This window comes from Oryzias latipes, chromosome 2, assembly GCF_053564925.1.
Source record: "Oryzias latipes strain Hd-rR chromosome 2, Olatipes_Hd-rR_3.1".
Classification (NCBI taxonomy): domain Eukaryota; kingdom Metazoa; phylum Chordata; class Actinopteri; order Beloniformes; family Adrianichthyidae; genus Oryzias; species Oryzias latipes.
In genome coordinates this window covers 47952374-47971729 of record NC_136238.1, presented here as the reverse complement: position 1 = coordinate 47971729, position 19356 = coordinate 47952374, and the positions used below count along the sequence as shown (strand labels likewise).

Genomic DNA, 19356 nt, shown 5'->3' with positions numbered 1-19356 from the left:
GGTGCATAGGTGAAGCAGTCCTTTGAGAAGAGAAGCATGGTGGACGTCTTCTGTCACTTTTGCTTTTCTCCCTTGTGCATGAGAAACTTGATTCTTGTTGTGGTCTGTTGTTTCTAATTGTGTTTTTCTTTAATGTCTAGATGCATTTATCTGACAATCTGACAGCACAATAGCTAAATGCAGGAAGTTAGTGGTCCATGTTCAACATAGTCCTGCTATGCAGCAGAGCTGGAACACAAACAGATTGATCATCAGAAGACAGAGTCCCTCACACAGGATCTGACTACCAGGTGGAACAGGAAATGATCAATACTGACAAACACAGAACCACTGACAGATGGTCCTACAACCAACCAACGTCTTCATGGCAACCCTAGCTGAAGTGGATAAGCTGAAGAAGCTGGAGGAAGTGCTAGAGCAATGTAGCTAACTCAGTTATCTGTCTGTGTTTCTCTTTTATATTAAGTTGAAATTCATGATATCTATTTCTATTAAAGGTCCATCAGGGATCCTGGAGGACAGAAGTCTGTGTCCTGCTCAGTGGTGCTGCCAGCATTGTGTCATCTGTAGTGATGAAACCTGTGAGGATGACCCAGCAGAGACCAGAGGTGTGGAGGTCAGTCAGTGCTTTACTCAGGGAGGGGCATAGCAGGAGGCCTAGAAAGCAAGAACCACTGGAGGAGCCCCCACCACCTAAAAAAAGAGCTGCTCTTCTGCTGACTCCAGGGTCTTCATCTGATGAAGACCAGGACTGCATTGAGAACTGTGTGGAGCTACAAGGCAGAGCCCACCATCAGCTTGATGGTGGGCTCCCCCCCACAGACTAGAGATAAGATGGGGGCTAAAAACCCCAGCCCGACCCGACCCAGGCCCGCGGGCATTAAAACCCAACCCGGCCCAAACCCGACCAATTAACTTGATCTGCAGGCCCGAGCTTGAAGCAAACCCGAAATTTCAATGTATCCCATAGTATTTTTGGCAGAAAAAAACACCAGATTTCTTAAGATTAAAATAATCTACATATTTTTATGATAATGATAAATTCATTTGCACAACGAAATAACACTGGAACACAGAATAAGAGGCCAGACAGAGAGAGGGAAACAGAGATCTTGATGATGAGCACTCGCTTCATTACACGGAGAAATACTGCAGCTGTGGTGCATGTTTGCCTTTTCAGTTCCCCTGTCTGGAGTTTATCCTTGACTTCTAGCTGCTCCATATCAGGGATACAAAATAGATGCGGACCTGGGGAGGGAAGATTACATTCATGACACGTGTGCAGAGCTGCGGGGGGCCGGCGCCCCCCTCTTTCTTGCTGGACCACAGTGTCTGTCAATCAACGGTGGACTGGTGAGTGGTGGGAGGGGGCGGGGTCTACGTGTGTGTTCGGTGAACGTTCTCCCTCTGAGTAAGAAGCTGGCTGAGCCTTTGGGTTTATGCGGTAACCGTTCTGACATCCTGGATTAATAAAGAGCTGTTTGACAACCGCCCACCTAAGGAGCTTCTTTGCAGACATTACAATATATTTATTAAAAAAGTCAGCGAAATTCGGGTCGGGTCGGGTCGGGTTCTGACTCGGGCTTAAGATCTTACCTCTACCACAGACAGACTGAGAAAGTCTAGAGTCCCTCCTGCTTTTAGTCCAACAGAATATCATCTGCAGCTGCTGGTTCTGTTCAGTGCTTTGAAAACTGGCTGGATTGTGGTTCTGACATGTTTTTTAGGCATATTTGTTGGGATTTATTCTTGTCTGAACCCTTTTAACAGATTTTTCCTTAATGACTAAAGCATTTTTGCTTAGCTGTAAATTAAACACATATAATTAATTGTTTTTAATAACTAAATAACAGTTTTTCATTTCTAGTGGTAAATGAATCTGCAGTCCTTTCTGGTTTCAGTGACTGAATGATGCTCTGACCAAAGAACACTTTGTGTGTTTTTGTTGTTCTAGTGACATTCAAAGGAAGTCTCTGTTCTAGATTCAATATTTAGAGATCTTTTCAAACTATTTTCTTCAAATAGATTTGATGTAGAATCCTTTGAATGGTTTTCTGAAAACTGGAAGCTGAAACTAATTTGGACGCCAACTTGAACTTTCTACAGGCCGATCTGTGAACATTTTTCTGACATGAAATGGATCCGTGTTCTAAAATAGGTTGGAGATCCTGATCTACAAGATCCTGATTGAAACAGATCAGTTTCTATCAATCATCAGAACAATCAATTCAATTGATGAAGAAAATCTGAACCAATCATCAGTTTGTTTCAAACACGGCTGTAGACAGAAAATCTTCCAGTGAAACATCAGAAAGTTCTTCACCTGATCCGTTCTTCTCATCCTTCAGGGAGTTCAGCTTCTTTACTGACCTCAGAGTCTGCAGTCTGCAGTCTGGACTCTCCAGAAAACCACACAGATCAACAACTCCTGAATCCTGCAGGTTCTGGTTCACACTCAGGTCCAGTTCTGTCAGGTTAGATGGATTTTTCTTCAGAGCTGAGACCAGAACTTCACAGCTGATCTCTGACAAACTGCACCACTTCAACCTGCAATGAGACAGAAAAGTGTGTTCAGGAGCAGTGATGCAGCTGGAGGTCCAGGAACTTGGTCCATTCAGTCAGGTGGGACCCGCCCTGATGACAGACTGACAGATGACATTTTCACTGTTTGCTCATTTCTGTTGGATTTGGACCCAAAAACATGATCAGGAATGAAAATGACAGATTAGAAATGACTTGAAATGAAGTTCAAACAGACGAGGAATTGAAATGTCATTGATCATCAGGAATTATTCATGACTAAATATTTACAATCCAATAGATTTAAAGCTTCCATTTCAAAAATGTCAGATAAAATTGTATTTCTTCATCTTGAATCCTAAAATGTGAAAATCATTTTTATCACCCAGAAATCCTTCAGGACATTTGGGTCAAGCTCAAGGCTGGGGGGCCACATCTGGCCTGTTGTGTGATCATATCTGGATATAGGGCCGGTCGACAGATCAATTTCTGTTTTATTGATTCAGTTCAATTTGTTGTTTAGAAGATCATTTTTGGGAAAATCTGGATTTTAATTCTCAGCTCTCAGCCTGCTATCAGTGGCAGCTACTGGTCTGTCAGAGAGGGGAAGCTCATTTTCATAAAATTGTCTATTTATTTAAAAGTAAATTCTGCAGGACTATTTTTTGCTTATTGATCTGCGTAAATCCATCCATCGTCACTGTCGTCTACTCCTCAGACATCAACAGGAACAGAAAGACAGCCCACTCCCCATTCACCCCATAGAGGTTGAGTGTCCGTGGGCGGGACATAATCGCAGCATTTATCCAATGACCGTCTAGTTTCAAAGCGCTGAAAAAAACTGTTCCAAGCAGCCCCATTGAAGTCAATGGATGTCTATAGGGAAATGCACTGTGACGCTGCAGGAATATATATGATCCAGTCAGCCGACCTGCTATATGTAACTGATTCTGAATGAACTCGTCTGTGAGATGAACGTTTTAACGCATTTAGACAATAAAATGTTAATACAATAGTACATATTTGACCATTCATTTTGTGACATTGCTGTCTAGAAATGGCCACTGCTGTCCATCTATCTATAATCACCCCTCCTTTTTTCCCTTAACATTACCCTTTGTAACAGATTCAGTTTGGTCGCCGATGCACAATAAGGAGGACGAGACTACTCTGGTCACTGCATCTTTAATGCCTTTAAAACAGCACAAAAGAACACGGCATTAGTGGACAGCACAAGTGCAGCTCCCTACATGCAAAGGAAAAAAGAAGCGTGATCAAAAGTGGCTCCAAAAAAACATAAAAAGATAGTTAAAAATAAATGTAAACGATTCTACAGCAGTTTCATGTCAGTTATTTATACATATTTAAGAAGCTAATACCCGTATTTCAACAGCTAACTTACAATATTGAGGAGACTGCAGAAAACAGACTGTTCACTCCAACTGAACAGGGAGGGGCAGTGACCACGCGGTGAAGGCAGGTGTCTCACTAATTACCTTCCCTGTGCAACAGGTAACAGTGTGGAACTAAAGTTTCTAATAAAATAATTGGAAGATTAACAAAACATTTATTTATATAATGTGTTTACTAAAATAAAAGAATTTCAAACTCAAATCATCACTGTGAAGTTTTATGAATGTTCATTGAAAAAATCAATTCACCTTAACCTCAGCCCTTAATTTTACCCTTAACTTAACATTTACTTAATCTTCCGTGACTTTACCCTTAGCCTCAGCATATTTACCCATTCTTTTTTTAAACTTAGCATTACCCTTAACTTTACCCCTTCCTTTTACCCTTAGCTATACATATTTACCTAAACCTTTTTTGTACATTGACATTACCCTTAAAATTAACCTTAACTCTACCCCTTAATTTTACCCTAAGCTTAACCCATTACCCTAAACTCTTATTTTTACCCTAATTCTTCCCCCAACATTATTGTTAACTTTAACCGGTGGACTGAGTGGTTTGACGTAGATCCTGCAGCCTTTAACCCAAGTGTTCTCAATCTGCTAACGCTTCCTGAGAAGCCTGGCGTGTTTGGAGATTTCAGCATTCCTTTTGATCTTTTACCGCTGCCGCCTGACTCCAGCGCAGACGGCGCTGCAGTTCTCAGCGGCTTTCTCAGCTTCTGAGGTTTCCTCCTTGGACGTCCAGTGTGGAAACGTTGATGAGGTCCTGCAGGATTTGAACCATGTTTGTGGGCATTTCAGACGTTATTGCTCCTTTAAGGTTAAACGCTGTAAACTCGGAGCCTTGGATCAACGAACACACTCGTGCGCTCAGACGCTCCTGCCGTCGCGTGGAGCATAAACGTTTGAATCTATTTCAATTTCTTTTGACGGAGTTAATCACGGATTTTGAGTTTTGACTTTTGTTGAGAAAGGTGCAGAGGTGAGAAAGGTGCACAGGTGAGAAAGGTGCACAGGTGAGAGAGGTGCACAGGTGAGAGAGGTGCACAGGTGAGAAAGGTGCACAGGTGTGAGAGGTGCACGGGTGAGAAAGGTGCACAGGTGAGAGAGGTGCACAGGTGAGAGAGGTGCATAGTTCAGAAAGGTGCACAGGTGAGAAAGTTGCACAGGTGAGAGAGGTGCACAGGTGAGAGAGGTGCATAGTTCAGAAAGGTGCACAGGTGAGAAAGGTGCACAGGTGAGAAAGGTGCACAGGTGAGAAAGGTGCATAGGTGAAGCAGTCCTTTGAGAAGAGAAGCATGGTGGACGTCTTCTGTCACTCTTGCTTTTCTCCCTTGTGCATGAGAAACTTGATTCTTGTTGTGGTCTGTTGTTTCTAATTGTGTTTTTCTTTAATGTCTAGATGCATTTATCTGACAATCTGACAGCACAATAGCTAAATGCAGGAAGTTAGTGGTCCATGTTCAACATAGTCCTGCTAATGCAGCAGAGCTGGAACACAAACAGAATGATCAACAGAAGACAGAGTCCCTCACACAGGATCTGACTACCAAGTGGAACAGGAAATGATCAATACTGACAAACACAGAACCACTGACAGATGGTCCTACATCCAACCAACGTCTTCATGGCAACCCTAGCTGAAGTGGATAAGCTGAAGAAGCTGGAGGAAGTGCTAGAGCATTGTAGCTAACTTAGTTATCCGTCTGTGTTTCCCTTTTTATTAAGTTGAAATTCATGATATCTATTTGTATTAAAGGTCCATCAGGGATCCTGGAGGACAGAAGTTTGTGTCCTGCTCAGTGGTGCTGCCAGCATTGTGTCATCTGTAGTGATGAAACCTGTGAGGATGACCCAGCAGAGACCAGAGGTGTGAAGGTCAGTCAGTGTTTCACTCAGGGAGGGGCATAGCAGGAGGCCTAGAAAGCAAGAACCACTGGAGGAGCCCCCACCACCTAAAAAAAGAGCTGCTCTTCTGCTGACTCCAGGGTCTTCATCTGATGAAGACCAGGACTGCATTGAGAACTGTGTGGAGCTACAAGGCAGAGCCCACCATCAGCTTGGGGGACTGCCCCCCCACAGACTAGAGATAAGATGGGGGCTAAAAACCCCAGCCCGACCCGACCCAGGCCCGCGGGCATTAAAACCCAACCCGGCCCAAACCCGACCAATTAACTTGGTTTGCAGGCCCGAGCTTGAAGCAAACCCGAAATTTCAATGTATCCCATAGTATTTTAGGCAGAAAAAAACACCAGATTCCTTAAGGTTAAAATAATCTACATATTTTTATGATCATGATAAATGCATTTGCACAATGAAATAACACTGGAACACAGAATAAGAGGCCAGACAAAGAGAGTGAAAGAGAGATCTTGATGATGAGCACTCGCTTCATTACACAGAGAAATACTGCAGCTGTGGTGCGTGTTTGCCTTTTCAGTTCCCCTGTCTGGAGTTTATCCTTGACTTCTAGCTGCTCCATATCAGGGATACAAAATAGATGCAGACTTATGGAGGGAAGATTACATTCATGACACGTGTGCAGAGCTGCAGGTGGCCGGCGCCCCCCTCTTTCTGCCACAGTGTATGTCAATCAACGGTGGGCTGGTGAGTGGTGGGATAGAGGGGGCGGGTCTACGTGTGTGTGTGTGTGTGTGTCTGGTGAACATTATCCCTCTGAGTAAGCAGAAGCTGGCTGTGCCTTTGGGTTCATGCGGTAACCGTTCTGACAAACAGGATTAACAAAGAGCTGTTTGATAACCGCCCACCTAAGGAGCTTCTTTGCAGACATTTCAATATATTTATTAAAAAAGTCAGCGGGAGAGAAGCCCGACCTGACCCGACCCAAACGTAATGATTGTCATTTAGTGCCCGACCCGAAATTCAGGTGGGGTGGGGTTCTGACTCGGGCTTAAGATCTTCCCTCTACCACAGACAGACTGAGAGAGTCCCTCCTGATTTCAGTCCAACAGAATATCATCTGTAGCTGCTGGTTCTGTTCAGCGCTTTGAAGACTGGCTGGATTGTGGTTCTGACATGTTTTCTAGGCATATTTGTTGGGATTTATTCTGGTCTGAACCCTTTGAACAGTTTTTTTCTTCATGACTAAAGCATTTTTGCTTAGCTGTAAATTAAACACATATAGTTGTTTTTAACAACTAAGTGACAGTTTTTCATTTCTAGTGGATCTAACTAGATTGGAAAGATGGCTGCCGCTCGTCCAGACGGAGTTTCATGCACTCCCAACGACTGTGACCCAGGACATTGCCAACTTAAGGAAACTGTTCAGAAACTTAGACTGGAGCTCAGAGAAAGATCTGCTCTGATAGAGAAAATTCTTTCAGTATCTGCTTCCCAGTCTAAGTACATCCAACAACTACAGCTTTCCATTAACACCAACCGCTCCCTGTCTCAAACCCTTCCATGGTTTGGAGAAATTCCCGCCGAAGCCCATTCCACCGCCACGGACAGCAACATAATTCAAATATGTGGCCGTAAAAACAACGGGTGGGAGCGGATGGACGGGGCTCCGAGCACCACCAACACCAGCTCTGCAGTGGAGGCCAGGGGCCTCATTTATAAACGTTGCGTACGCACAAAAGAAGGCGTACGCCACTCTCTACGCAGTAGTTGAGATTTATAAAAAGCAAACTTGAGGGGAAAATGTGCGGTCCTTCACGCAAGCTCTGACCCAGGCGTACGCACAAAAACGGGTGAAATGAGAAACGGCGACACCGTCGGCAGATGGAAGAAACACGTGAAAGTGAAAATGACAATACTGCCTCTCAGAAATAACATGAAGACTTCACAAAGCAAGTCTTACAATTAACAGCTACACCAACACCCGTTTGATCGATCAGCAGTGAAACAAACAAAAAAAAAAATCAAACGATAATTACAACAGAAATTCAAATGAACACATATTTGCAAAAAGAAAAGTGAAATATGTTCTGCAATATTGGCATGTTGTGCAATTCATCCTCATAAACAATAAAGTTAACAGAACGAAATAATGTACAAAACTGACATTCCCGTCAATGTGTCCGTCTGGCGGAGCAGATATAGGTGCAGACAGACAGATGGATAGATAGAGAGAGATGCATTAATTGTCCACTGGGGAAAGTTGTTTTCATAGTAAAACATTTCTTCATAAGCTATGGAATAATGGTATTCATGCATATACCTTTAGTTTGTTTTATTTTTGATGAAACAATGTATGGCGTATGTCTCAACCATTCAGAAAGCAACAAGAAATTACATTTGCGCTGAACAATTTCCCATTTCCACGTTGATTATTACTGACATCTGTAGCTTGTCAGATGTAATTAAATGGAGGAAAATAAAATGCCCCATCACAATGCGTAATGACGCACAATGGCTGATCTTACGCTCTGAGAAGATGTGGCAAATGGAAGAATTCGGAGTGAACACATCTTTAGACAGCAAGGAGACTTGTTGGCAAACGAGGACGAGTGGCTTATGAGCCGGTTCAGACTTCCTCTGCGGGCTTTTGGGGGTGTGTCACCCGGTGCATCTGGCGCGTCGGTGTCCCCCTGCGCCTTAGTCACCACTCCACTTAAAAGGGATTCCCCAATTATTGCCGCCAGTCTCTCATCAGGAGGGGTCAGCTCCGGTGTCCCCCCCACACCCGTGGCAGACACGGGTGTGTGTGTGTGTGTGTGTGTGTGTGTGTGTGGGGGGGGGGGGGGGGTTCAGCGCTAGACGTTTTTTTGCCTTGACTTTGATGTCCGACCATTCCTTTTTTATTTCGGCCACGGTCCGAGGTTGTGAGGCTGCAGCATTTACAGCGTCTGCCGCCGTTTGCCACTCACGTTCCTTTTTGGCATTAGTAATGCCCACACTGTGCCCTCCAAACAACATTATTCTCCTCTTTTCCACCTCGCCAACGATAACTTCTACTTCACATTGAGTGAAGTTACGTTTTTTTGATTTCCTCTCCGTGTTTGGCATGGTTTCGCAATCAATGAATATTCATTTGTGGGCGTTTCACGGACTATTTATGGGCAACTATAGGCGTGTCATGAGGCCGCAAAAGCTGCGCAGCATTTAGAATTGGTTGTGATTTATTAAGAGAAAGATGCGTAGGATGTGCGTGCGCACGGTTTTATAAATCTGAATATTTCTGTGCGTACGCACGTCCTATGTTTCATCCGTACGCCACTTCTGACGCAAATCCTACGCCGATAAGTCCCCCTTATCGGCGTCCTCCTCCGCCTCAGTCACCTGACTGAGACGGAGGGGCCCCCGACGCGCCAGGGTCAGGCTGACACAGGTTTTATTTTTTTTTTTTTTTATACAATTTTATTTTAGTTGCTGGGTGTTCCAGCGGGGCCAGTGGTTACGATGCTGCAGCTGAGCAGCCGTCTGGACCCAGCGTCTCCACGGCACGCGGCTCTTAACCCTCCAGCATTGGACATGTCCTCACCGATGCAGTCCTTGAAATGCAGAGGGAAGTCAGTAGTTCAATCAGAGAGGTGGCCAAGGAGTTGGGCGAAATCAAGATCACCCTGACTGAAATAAACTGCACGATGAAGGAATTCTTAAATAAATAATATTTTCCACACCTCTTGTTGTTCTTTACAAGCGACGCATCACTTCCAAACGCTGGCACACAGCAGCAGCGTTTGGCTCAAATGCGTGGGGATGGGGTTCAGGGTCGGGGCCAACACAGCAATCGGCGCCAGGGGGTAGAGGCACGTTTTTAAGCTGTGCCACATTGTGTAGCACAGCACATGCCGGCACGATTTGGCACACACTGTCACTTTCACGTGTTTCTTCCATCTGCCGACGGTGTCGCCGTTTCTCATTTCACCCGTTTTTGTGCGTACGCCTGGGTCAGAGCTTGCGTGAAGGACCGCACATTTTCCCGTCAAGTTTGCTTTTTATAAATCTCAACTATTGCGTAGAGAGTGGCGTACGCCTTCTTTTGTGCGTACGCAACGTTTATAAATGAGGCCCCAGGTCTTCACGCTGGATTACTGTCTGTCCGGAAACATCATTATGGAGCTCCCATTTCTCCACCTGAGCCCGCTGGAGCGGAGGCCGCTGCTCTTCACCCCGCTGACGGAGCAGGCTGACTAATGTCACCATTGGCTAGTGAATCTGTCAATCAAACTCATCGGCAAAGCAGGCGGGTTCGCTTTTAGCCAATCGAATGGCCCCTTACACTCTTCACTCTCAACTGACGAGGGAGGGAGCTGTTCAACACAGCAGTTGGGAGGACGCGGGCGGCAAACATGGCGGAGAGGTCTTCTGAACGGGATCAGTCTCAGCCCGTAAATAATGCACTTATTTGATTATTATTCCCTCGTTGTACATCCTGTAATGTTATTGAATACTAAGTTGAAGCGTTCTCCTTTGCCAAGTGACATGTGTGAATGCTTGATGAACACTTCAGCCGAGTCGTTTGCAGAGTACCCCCACCGCAAATTAGCTTAGCTTAGCTTGTGCGGTCATATTTTTTATGAAAGCGGGGGAGGACTTATGATGGTTTTGTCAAGTTTTATACTTGGCATACCAGCTCTTCACACAACACGAGTAACTACAACCAACCAGGGGCCTCGAAACTAGCCGGCTTTCGACGCAAATTGTGTCTGCCTGCCCTGTGAGTGTGAGGGGAGTTTAAGCCGGTGTCGGTTCAAGCTAGATATACAGCCAATCTGTAGGTTCTTAACATGATTCAGATAGAACTAAGGGGAAAAACATGCCGGATTTACAGCAGCACAGAAAGTTTAATAAAAAGTATTGATTTGGAGACGGCGATTTGTTTAAACACTGATGCTATGCTAACTAGCTAGTAAGTTAGCTGTTCCGTGTGCTGCCTTTATGTAAACGCGATCCGGGTTAAAGTCTTTTCACAACCCAGACTTTAAGACGGGGTGGATATGTGCAACAAAGTTAATTCATATGACATTCATGAAAAGGGCATTTTTTAAATATAACAGACGTGAATCCACTGTTGAATGAAAGAAGCCTCATTAAGTTCTAACGTTAGAACCCGTATTCATTGTGATGACCAGCCCTGTGAGATTGTGTCAGATCAGAGTGACAGCCACTAAATTCCCTGTATCTTTACTTCCAATGACGAAATGACAAGAATCCCAAACATTATGATGTTTTTAGGCTGTTTTGTAGTCGATAAGTAGTCACAGAAAGGGCGGATGGGAGAAATATGCTGTCAACAGTGATTTGAGTAGAAGTTACTGTAAGTATTACACACAGGCTTCCTGTGATCAGAGTCTAGTCTCTGATTTTTTTTAAAGGTGTTCTTTACTACAAGCTCAAGTTATCATAGCAAGAGTGTTTTAAAAAATTCCCCTTTCTAATATTTGAAAATTATGTAATTTAATCTCAGACAGCTAAATGATCTAATCCATGTTTGTCGTGTTTTTATTTATTCTCTAGGAATTGCTGAAGCGTGACATCCTAAATACCTTTCTATTCTATTCTATTTCATATTTTATCATCCTATTGTATTACTGTTTTACCTATCAATTGGGAATTTAGCATTTTTGCCCCTGTAAATATCTGTAGTTGAAAGTATTTGTACTTGTATTCCATAGATCTTGTACCTGAAGATAGCAGACAACAACTGTGCAGACTTGGCCTTCTTCAGTGACGCTGTGAACGTGTAAGGCTTTCCTCTGAGGTATTCATGTTATCCATAAAGAAATATTTTATTCACATATCAGGCAGTATAAGTACTTGGTTATTTGTACAAAAATAAAATAACTTTTTTTAGACTCCTCTCTGAAAACAAAGGCATCTCTAAAACTCTTTCCCCTCATGAATAACATTTTACCCCCCCTTAACAGTCTCTGTCACCTCAATTTTTTCCCCAGTGATACATGTAACCCACTCCTGCAATTTATCTAACCTAGAAATTCTACTTATTGGCATCATACATAAGAACATTACATTTTAAATTGATGTCTACCGTATTGGCGATGCATTTGTAATTATGTGTTTGAGACATGATTTTCATGTTATTGTCAGGGTGAGAGGAGATCACGGAGGAGAAAATGTGGGCATAGCCGAGTTAATGCTCACAGTACGTACAACTGACACAAACGGCTTCATTGTGGGAAAAGTGTACACACAATCAACGGTGAGTTGAACCTAGTTTTAGACGCTTTAATATATACATAAAAGTGAATGATGTATTAAAAATAAATCTGACAATATAATATTTCTTTTTGCTTTTTTCCAAATACAGGATTGAGCCCCTCTGGTGTGATGTCTTCATGAGTGTTACTGGTTTATATTACAACATCCTGCACTCTCCTGAGGACCAAGACTTGCTCAATATCAGTAACATCACGTATTCTGCTGCCATTACAATCTTCCTACCACGCATTCAGGCCAGTTTGGATGTCTTTAGTGACGCGTGGGACAGCCATCCAATCAGGATTGAGCAAAGCATGACACCAAATCAGCTGTGGCAGTTGGGCTTGACCCAGAACCCTGTTTCTGATCCCCGGGTAAATGCTTTATTTCAGTGTTTTTCAACCTTTGTTCTCTTGTTCCACGGTCTGACACCGGAATCTGTGGAAAGTTACACCGCTAAAGACGAGCTTTAGCTGGTATTTTTGTTATAACTGAGCGACTTTATCAGCAGAATTAAGAACAAGGAAGTGAAGACTTTAACCACTTCTGATTGGTCAGACTGATGACATGTGATTAAGCCTTCAAGAATGATTGGCGGAGACAGTTAAAGGGGCGGGACTTTTCCTTACACGGTTATAGCTGCAGCTAAATCGCGGTACGGTCAACCTTATCAAAATGTATTTTATAGAATTAAATAAACACAAAGAAAAAGTCATTTTAAGTTCTTTCATATTCCTAACTACTCAGTGTTTTATCAGTGCCTGTTTGGATGAACAAAGAGCTGATTTCCTGGAGATAGGAAATGTTTTTAGATCAGTGAAGTAGGGCAATTCCCCACGGCACACTTGACCATCTCCCACGGCACACTAGTGTGCCGCGGCACACTGGTTGAAAAACCCTGCTTTATTTAATCTCACTGTACTGGACAACTGATTTGCGTGCAGTTCGACTAAAGCGGAAAGTATCAAGAACAGTATGATGAAATCACAATGACTACAAGGAATTTTCATCAAAAATGAATGAAAAGTATTGTTGTTGTGTGGTGCAAACTATTTCCCTAAATTGTTTGGTTTTTTAAATCAAGTAGGAAGAATAGCACATCTGCAAGTTCAAAATGCATCACAATGCATGGCATTATGAGCCATCAGCTGTACTAATCTCACTACTTTGTTAAGGTTCACTTATTTGCAAATTAAAAACAGTTATGGAGATATGAGGTCTGCCTGCTAGAAACAATATAAGTCATTATTAGTGGGTCTCTGTTTCTACATAATCTAAAACATTAAAAAAACAGTGCTGTTCATAAACAGTATCTTTTTTTTTGTCAGGGTATGCTGGTTCCAGAGATTGAATGGGAGGAGAGTGGATCCATGGCCGAACCTCATCCTGGGATCAATGTCCTGGTATGGGACAGTCCCCTTTCGGGTCCACAAATGTTGGAACTGCAAGACGACATCAACCCATTGTTTAATTCACACCGTTTGGGAGTGGACCTACATCTTTACTGTCCCGTTTGTTCAGAAGTTAATTTAGGCGACATAATTACTTACAGAAGAAGAGAGACTGAGGGGAGCAAGACAGAGTTCAAATCAATACTGCTGTATTGTTCAAGGGACTTTATTGTATGTAAGGATGTTATGAAAATTAGTTCCAGTTTAAATAAAATTCAAATCAGTAGAGATCCCACATTTGCTTAAATTTTGATGTTTTAATCTGTCCATGTTTTCACTGAATTTTACTCTGCAATAAAGGGTGAATGTTTGCACTTTGTTGTTCTATGACCATCTTTTGTTGTGTAGTATTTAACCAGTTATAAAACCCAGAGAGATGAGGATCTTTTTTGCAAGGGTGACCTGGCCAAGAGGTGTATATGTATATGGTTACCATATAAAATCAATGACATTTGAGTTATTAAAAAAATAACATTAAGGTCCAGCAAAGTGACTTTGGGCTGAGCAGGGGAGGTGTATTGGGTATCTGTGATTGACAGTGAGATGAACTTGAGGTAATGTAGTCCCACTGCGTGGTACGGAGCAAAGTGATGCCAGTTTCTCCACAGAACCTACTGTGGAAGTTGAAGATTTTTCTCCTCCACCTTCATATGATCAAGACCGTGTCTGAGTGTTGAAATGACGCTAGCATGAAAGCTAAGAGAATAACGTACAAACGATCTCGAGTGAAACGTTCATTGTAAATCTCATGACCAGTCCAGAGTTCGATGGATTCAATGTCAACTGCATTCAACCACTGTTGCCTTGCTCCCAGGTCCACTGAAAAGTTGCGCAAGCCAGTAAATTTTGACAACCGAAGGCAAATAAACCGACAAGCCATGCTAAAGCTAACACGCTAACGACCGACTGGTCCAGAATCAAACATGGGCGGGGCTTTTGCCACCTGCAGAAAGCGTAGAGAAAGTGTAAGGGGCCATTCGATTGGCTAAAAGCGAACCCGCCTGCTTTGCCAATGAGTTTGATTCACAGATTCACTAGCCAATGGTGAGATTAGTCGACCCGCTCCGTCAGATGAGTCTCAATATTCACCGTAGAAAAATCTCTCACACACACGGGGAGATTCACAAACGAGAACGGGATTTTGAATGCACATTCTGCAATTCGAATGATCTGTGAGTTCACATCACATGTGTAACTAAAAATCACGTTTGTGAAGCACTTAGTCTGCATTTCTGATACATTTATTGTGAATTTCTAAAATGTTTTTGTGAAAAACAGTGTGCACATTTGTGAGAAACACTTATTGTGCATTTGTAAAACATTTAGTGTGCATTTGTGAAACACAATGTGTGTGTTTGTGAAACACAGGGTGTGTATTTCCGAATTTATTTTTCACGTTTGCATAAAATGACATTTGTGAATCGGAGCGTGTGTATTTGTAAAACCGGTTGTGTGCATTTCTGATTATTGAGACTGAAATAACTCCATATTTATCATACATGCAGGCACCAACAACCTGAAACTGCAGCAATCAGACTCTGAAAATGGACTTCATCCATCTGATTCACACCATCCAACAGTTAAACATACTGTAACGATCCGGCCGGACCATCACTTTAGTGGGGTAGCGAAAGCCAACTGCTCATGAAGAGGTTTTAATGGAGAGTGGTCCGTGCCCCATACACCGCACGACCCCGGACAGTCTCAGGTTGGAAGAAACGTAGAGAGAGGCAATATTAGCTTTTAAGCAACAAGCCTGTTTACTCCAGCACACATACAGCCCAAACAGCATGGAGTGTCACTTCAGCTTCCAGCCCTCTGACTCAAGGTTTCACCCTAAACTCCCCACTTCCCATGAGCCTTTGGGGCTGAAGGCAGCGCTAACCCCCCAATACACTGTATCGTATCTGGACCACTGCCTGCACCCCGTTATGGAGACACCATGTTCTCACGCGTCCGTCAGCTTCACATCTGGTTAAAAACATACTGTCATTCCATAAGCATTCCATACGTTGATAATTTCACAACTTTCTACAATAGACCATACCTCTTCAAATCAGACGGTTTACACCCCAACAATAGTGGTTCCCGTCTTCTCAGCATGAACATTGATTTCACCCTCCGTTCTTTCAAAACCATTCCCAGCTGACGGTTGAACCAGGACACCCACACCCCTGACTCATCATTCTCTGCCATACAGCATCACATACCAGTCCGCATCACCAATAGACATTCAAATCATTTGCATTCATATCCACGTGCCTCGCATGTTAGATGTCTCCGGCCAATTCACTCATCAGTCACAAAACCCATGACATGCACACATCAGATTGTACCCACAACCATGAAGATGGCTCTTTTAAATGTCAGATCACTTTTAAATAAGTCTTTTGTCGTCAATGATAAATGATTTAACCTGTCTGTTTTTAACTGAAACCTGGCTTGGCTCTGATGCTCTAGCTATTCTCACTGAGGCTTCTCCACCTAATTTTAACTTTTTATTTTCAATCAGGGGAGGAAAGAAAGGTGGAGGTACAGCATCGATTGCTCACAAAACAATATCATCGGAAAATGTTTTATTTAGTAAATATTGTTCATTTGAGCATCATGCTTTTCTTTTTGGAGACCCTCCTGTTTTAACTGTCACAGTATACAGACCACCAACCCCTCCTTCCTGTTTTATCCAAGAGTTTTCTGAATTTTTATCATCTCTTCATATAGGATTTTAATTACTGGTGATTTTAATTTGCATGTTGACAATTATGATGATATCTATGCCTGTGAGTTTTTAAATCTTCTAAACAGCATGGATTTTCAGCAGCATGTCACACAGCCAACTCACAACAGAGGACACACCCTGGACCTGGTCATTACCTACGGTCTGTCCACGGGGGTGTCCTCTGATGTTGGATGACAATTAATGACCTCCTCTTGAACCCAGAAAAAACTGAGGTCATTATACTTGGTCCTAAAAACCTCAGAGATGCTCTGTCTGCTCAGATACTCTCCCTGGATGGCATAAGTATAACCCCCAATTCCACAGTTAGAAACCTTGGGGTTTTATTTGACCAGGATTTATCATTTAAGGCTCACATGTCTCTGGCGTGTAGAACTGCCTTTTTTCACCTGCGGAATATTGCTAAGATCAGAAATATACTTTCTAAGAGTGATGCTGAAAAACTCATCCATGCATTTGTTACGTCGAGGCTGGATTACTGTAACTCCTTGTTAGCAGCGTGTCCTAAGAGTTCCTTAAGAAGTCTCCAGCTTGTTCAGAACGCAGCAGCTAGATTGTTAGCTGGAACCAGCAGAAGAGATCACATCACTCCTGTGTTAGTTTCGCTCCATTGGCTCCCAGTTGATTCTAGAATTAAGTTCAAGATCCTCCTGTTAACCTATAAGGCCTTACATGGAATGGCCCCGTCCTATATTAAGGACCTCATAGTCCCTTACCATCCAATGAGAACACTTCACTCACTAAATGCAGGACTGCTTGTGGTTCCTAGAATTAGTAAAAGTACGGTTGGAGGTAGAGCGTTTAGCCACCAAGCCCCTGTCTTATGGAATAAACTCCCAGCTCATGTAAGAGAGGCCGACTCAGTTTCTACATTTAAAGTTAGACTGAAAACATTCCTCTTTGGACAGGCTTATTGTCAGACTAGTTAGTATTCAGAGATTATTTAACTTAATGTTAAGTTGTCTAAATTAAACTTAACTATTTCTTTTAAAAGGCTGCTAGAAGTTGAAGCTGGGGTAACTATGGTGCACTGGGGTTCTGTCCTCTTTTCTCATCTTCTACCCTTCCTCTCCTCCATTCCTGATCATAATTTATCATTTAGTTCTCCATGCCTCTGTTTGGTGCAGTGCGATTCATGTATTGTCCCTCTTTTCCTCTCCCCTCCTGGGGAGTGGGAGTGCTTCCAGACTCCAGTTGGCTCATCCGTGCTCCAGTTCCTGACCGAGTACCTCGTCTCTGCTCCTGCTCCTACACCTGGCTGTGGTTCCTGTCTCCGGCTCGACTCGCGCCTTTGACTGTCCCCACAACCACGGCTGGATGAAGCTCGTCTGCTGGACTTTTATATATGTAGTTGTAGATTTAGATAAGTTAATTCTTCTCTAAGAGTTCTGGTAAATCGCCTGTCCGTCCTGGGGGAGGATCCCTCCTTCATGTGGGCACCCCTGAGGTTTCTTCGTTTTTTCCGGAATCCGGTTTTTTTGGGAGTTTTTCCTTACCGCGAAGGGGGGTCTAAGGGCAGGGATGCCAGTATAGCTTAGTCAGTTTGTTAGTTCATTTTAGTATTTTTCTATTGAACTCTTTGTATTCATGATCCTTTTGAGTTCATGTTTTACTTCGAAGCCCATCGAGACGACTGTTGTTGTGATTTTGGGCTATACAAATAAAATTGAATTGAATTGTTGTTGACATGGCCATATCAGACCATTATTGTGTGTTTTTTAGTGTCACCAGTGAAATCCAGCAGGAAGCCTCAGTGAGAACTGTGAGGAAACGGTATTTAACTCCTGAAGTGGCTGCAAGTTTTATTGATGTTTTTAAGCAAACTCCTGCTCAGATTTTACCTGCACCCTGTGATTTTATTGTTGATCATTTTAATAACAGACTACAGTCTTCCATAGATGCAGTGGCTCCACTCAAAACAAAAACATTAGGAGCCTCCCCTAAAATACCGTGGAAGACTGACGACATTAAGGGTCTGAAGCAGAACTGCAGGAGAGCAGAGAGGAGATACAGGAAGACGAATTTAATAATTCACAAAGACATTTTAAAAGAACAACTCAAAATCTACAATAACTCAGTTAAACGGGCCAGAACCTCTTATTTTTCAAAAATCATTTCAGAAAATAAAAACAACCCCAAATTTCTTTTTAAAACAATTGATATTTTAATAAACAAAGACTTCAACAAGTCCTCCATGCCATCATCTAATGCTGCATGTGAGGACTTTCCAGACCACTTCATGGGTAAAATCAATGCTATAAGATCAAACATTTCATCCATGCAGTACACGGATCTTAACAGACCTCCAGCATTGTTTTTACCAGAAGAAACACTGGGGAGTTTTGTCCTGGTTGATGCGGAGATGCTTGGTCGAGTTGTATCCCAAGTAAACACTACAACCTGCCTTTTAGATCCCATTCCCACATTCATCTTCTTGACCGTTTATTCCCTTTCGGGGTCACGGGGCTGCTGGAGCCTATCCCGGCCACTTGGGCGTAGGCAAGGGATGCCCTGGACTGGTCGCCAGTCTGTCGCAGGGTAGAATATCTTCAATCACACATCCATTCACTCTCACACTCACACCTATGGACAATTTAGAGTTACCATTCAACCTATGAAGCATGTTTTTGGACGGTGGGAGGAAGCCGGAGACCCCGGACAGAAACCACGCATGCACGGGGAGAACATGCAAACTCCACACAGAAAGGCCCCCCATTGATGTTGTGTTTTTCATGTCCCCCAGCCGGGACTTGAACCTGGGAGACTTCTTGCTGTGAGGCCAGAGCGCTAACCACTGCGCCACCATGCGCCCTTCACTTTTTAAAACATTTTATGGATTCTTTGAGTCAGAGCTTTTAAATATAGTAAATTGCTCTCTTCAGACGGGGGTCTTCCCTTCTGCCTGTAAGACGGCGGTGGTGAGGCCCCTTCTGAAGAAGAGTCAATTAGATCCAAAAAATCTGGATAACTATAGACCCGTATCCAACTTACCATTTTTAAGTAAAATAATAGAAAAAAGTGTCGCTACTCAACTTCATGAGTTTTTAAATGCCCAAATATTTTAGAAAAATATTAATCTGGTTTTAGGAAAAGCCATAGTACAGAG

The 19356-nt window shown here is 43.0% G+C and overlaps 1 protein-coding gene and 1 long non-coding RNA gene across 12 annotated transcripts in view; one reads left to right on the top strand and one right to left on the bottom strand.

Annotated features, from left to right (window-relative positions):
* The window catches only part of LOC144988956 (NACHT, LRR and PYD domains-containing protein 12-like), a 254086-nt gene that overhangs the window by 221615 nt on the left and 13115 nt on the right, over positions 1–19356 (bottom strand). For 6 of the 8 annotated variants that reach the window (XM_078940374.1, XM_078940365.1, XM_078940377.1 and 3 more), the window contains one exon: positions 2371–2547. The exons of the other annotated variants lie outside the window; for them this stretch is intronic. In XM_078940374.1, coding sequence (XP_078796500.1) covers positions 2371–2547 — 177 coding nt within the window. The remainder of the gene's footprint in view (positions 1–2370; positions 2548–19356) is intronic. 8 annotated transcript variants of the gene reach the window in all.
* LOC144989411 (uncharacterized) lies at positions 10017–12773 on the top strand. Of its 4 annotated transcripts, none has more exons than XR_013653556.1 (4): positions 10017–10231; positions 11519–11586; positions 11952–12063; positions 12172–12773. It is a non-coding gene; the product is annotated as an uncharacterized LOC144989411 (long non-coding RNA). The 4 variants fall into 4 exon arrangements; XR_013653557.1 differs by having other exon boundaries at positions 10020–10231; positions 11519–11604; positions 12172–12771; XR_013653559.1 differs by lacking the exon at positions 10017–10231 and adding an exon at positions 11136–11160 and having other exon boundaries at positions 11519–11604; positions 12172–12771.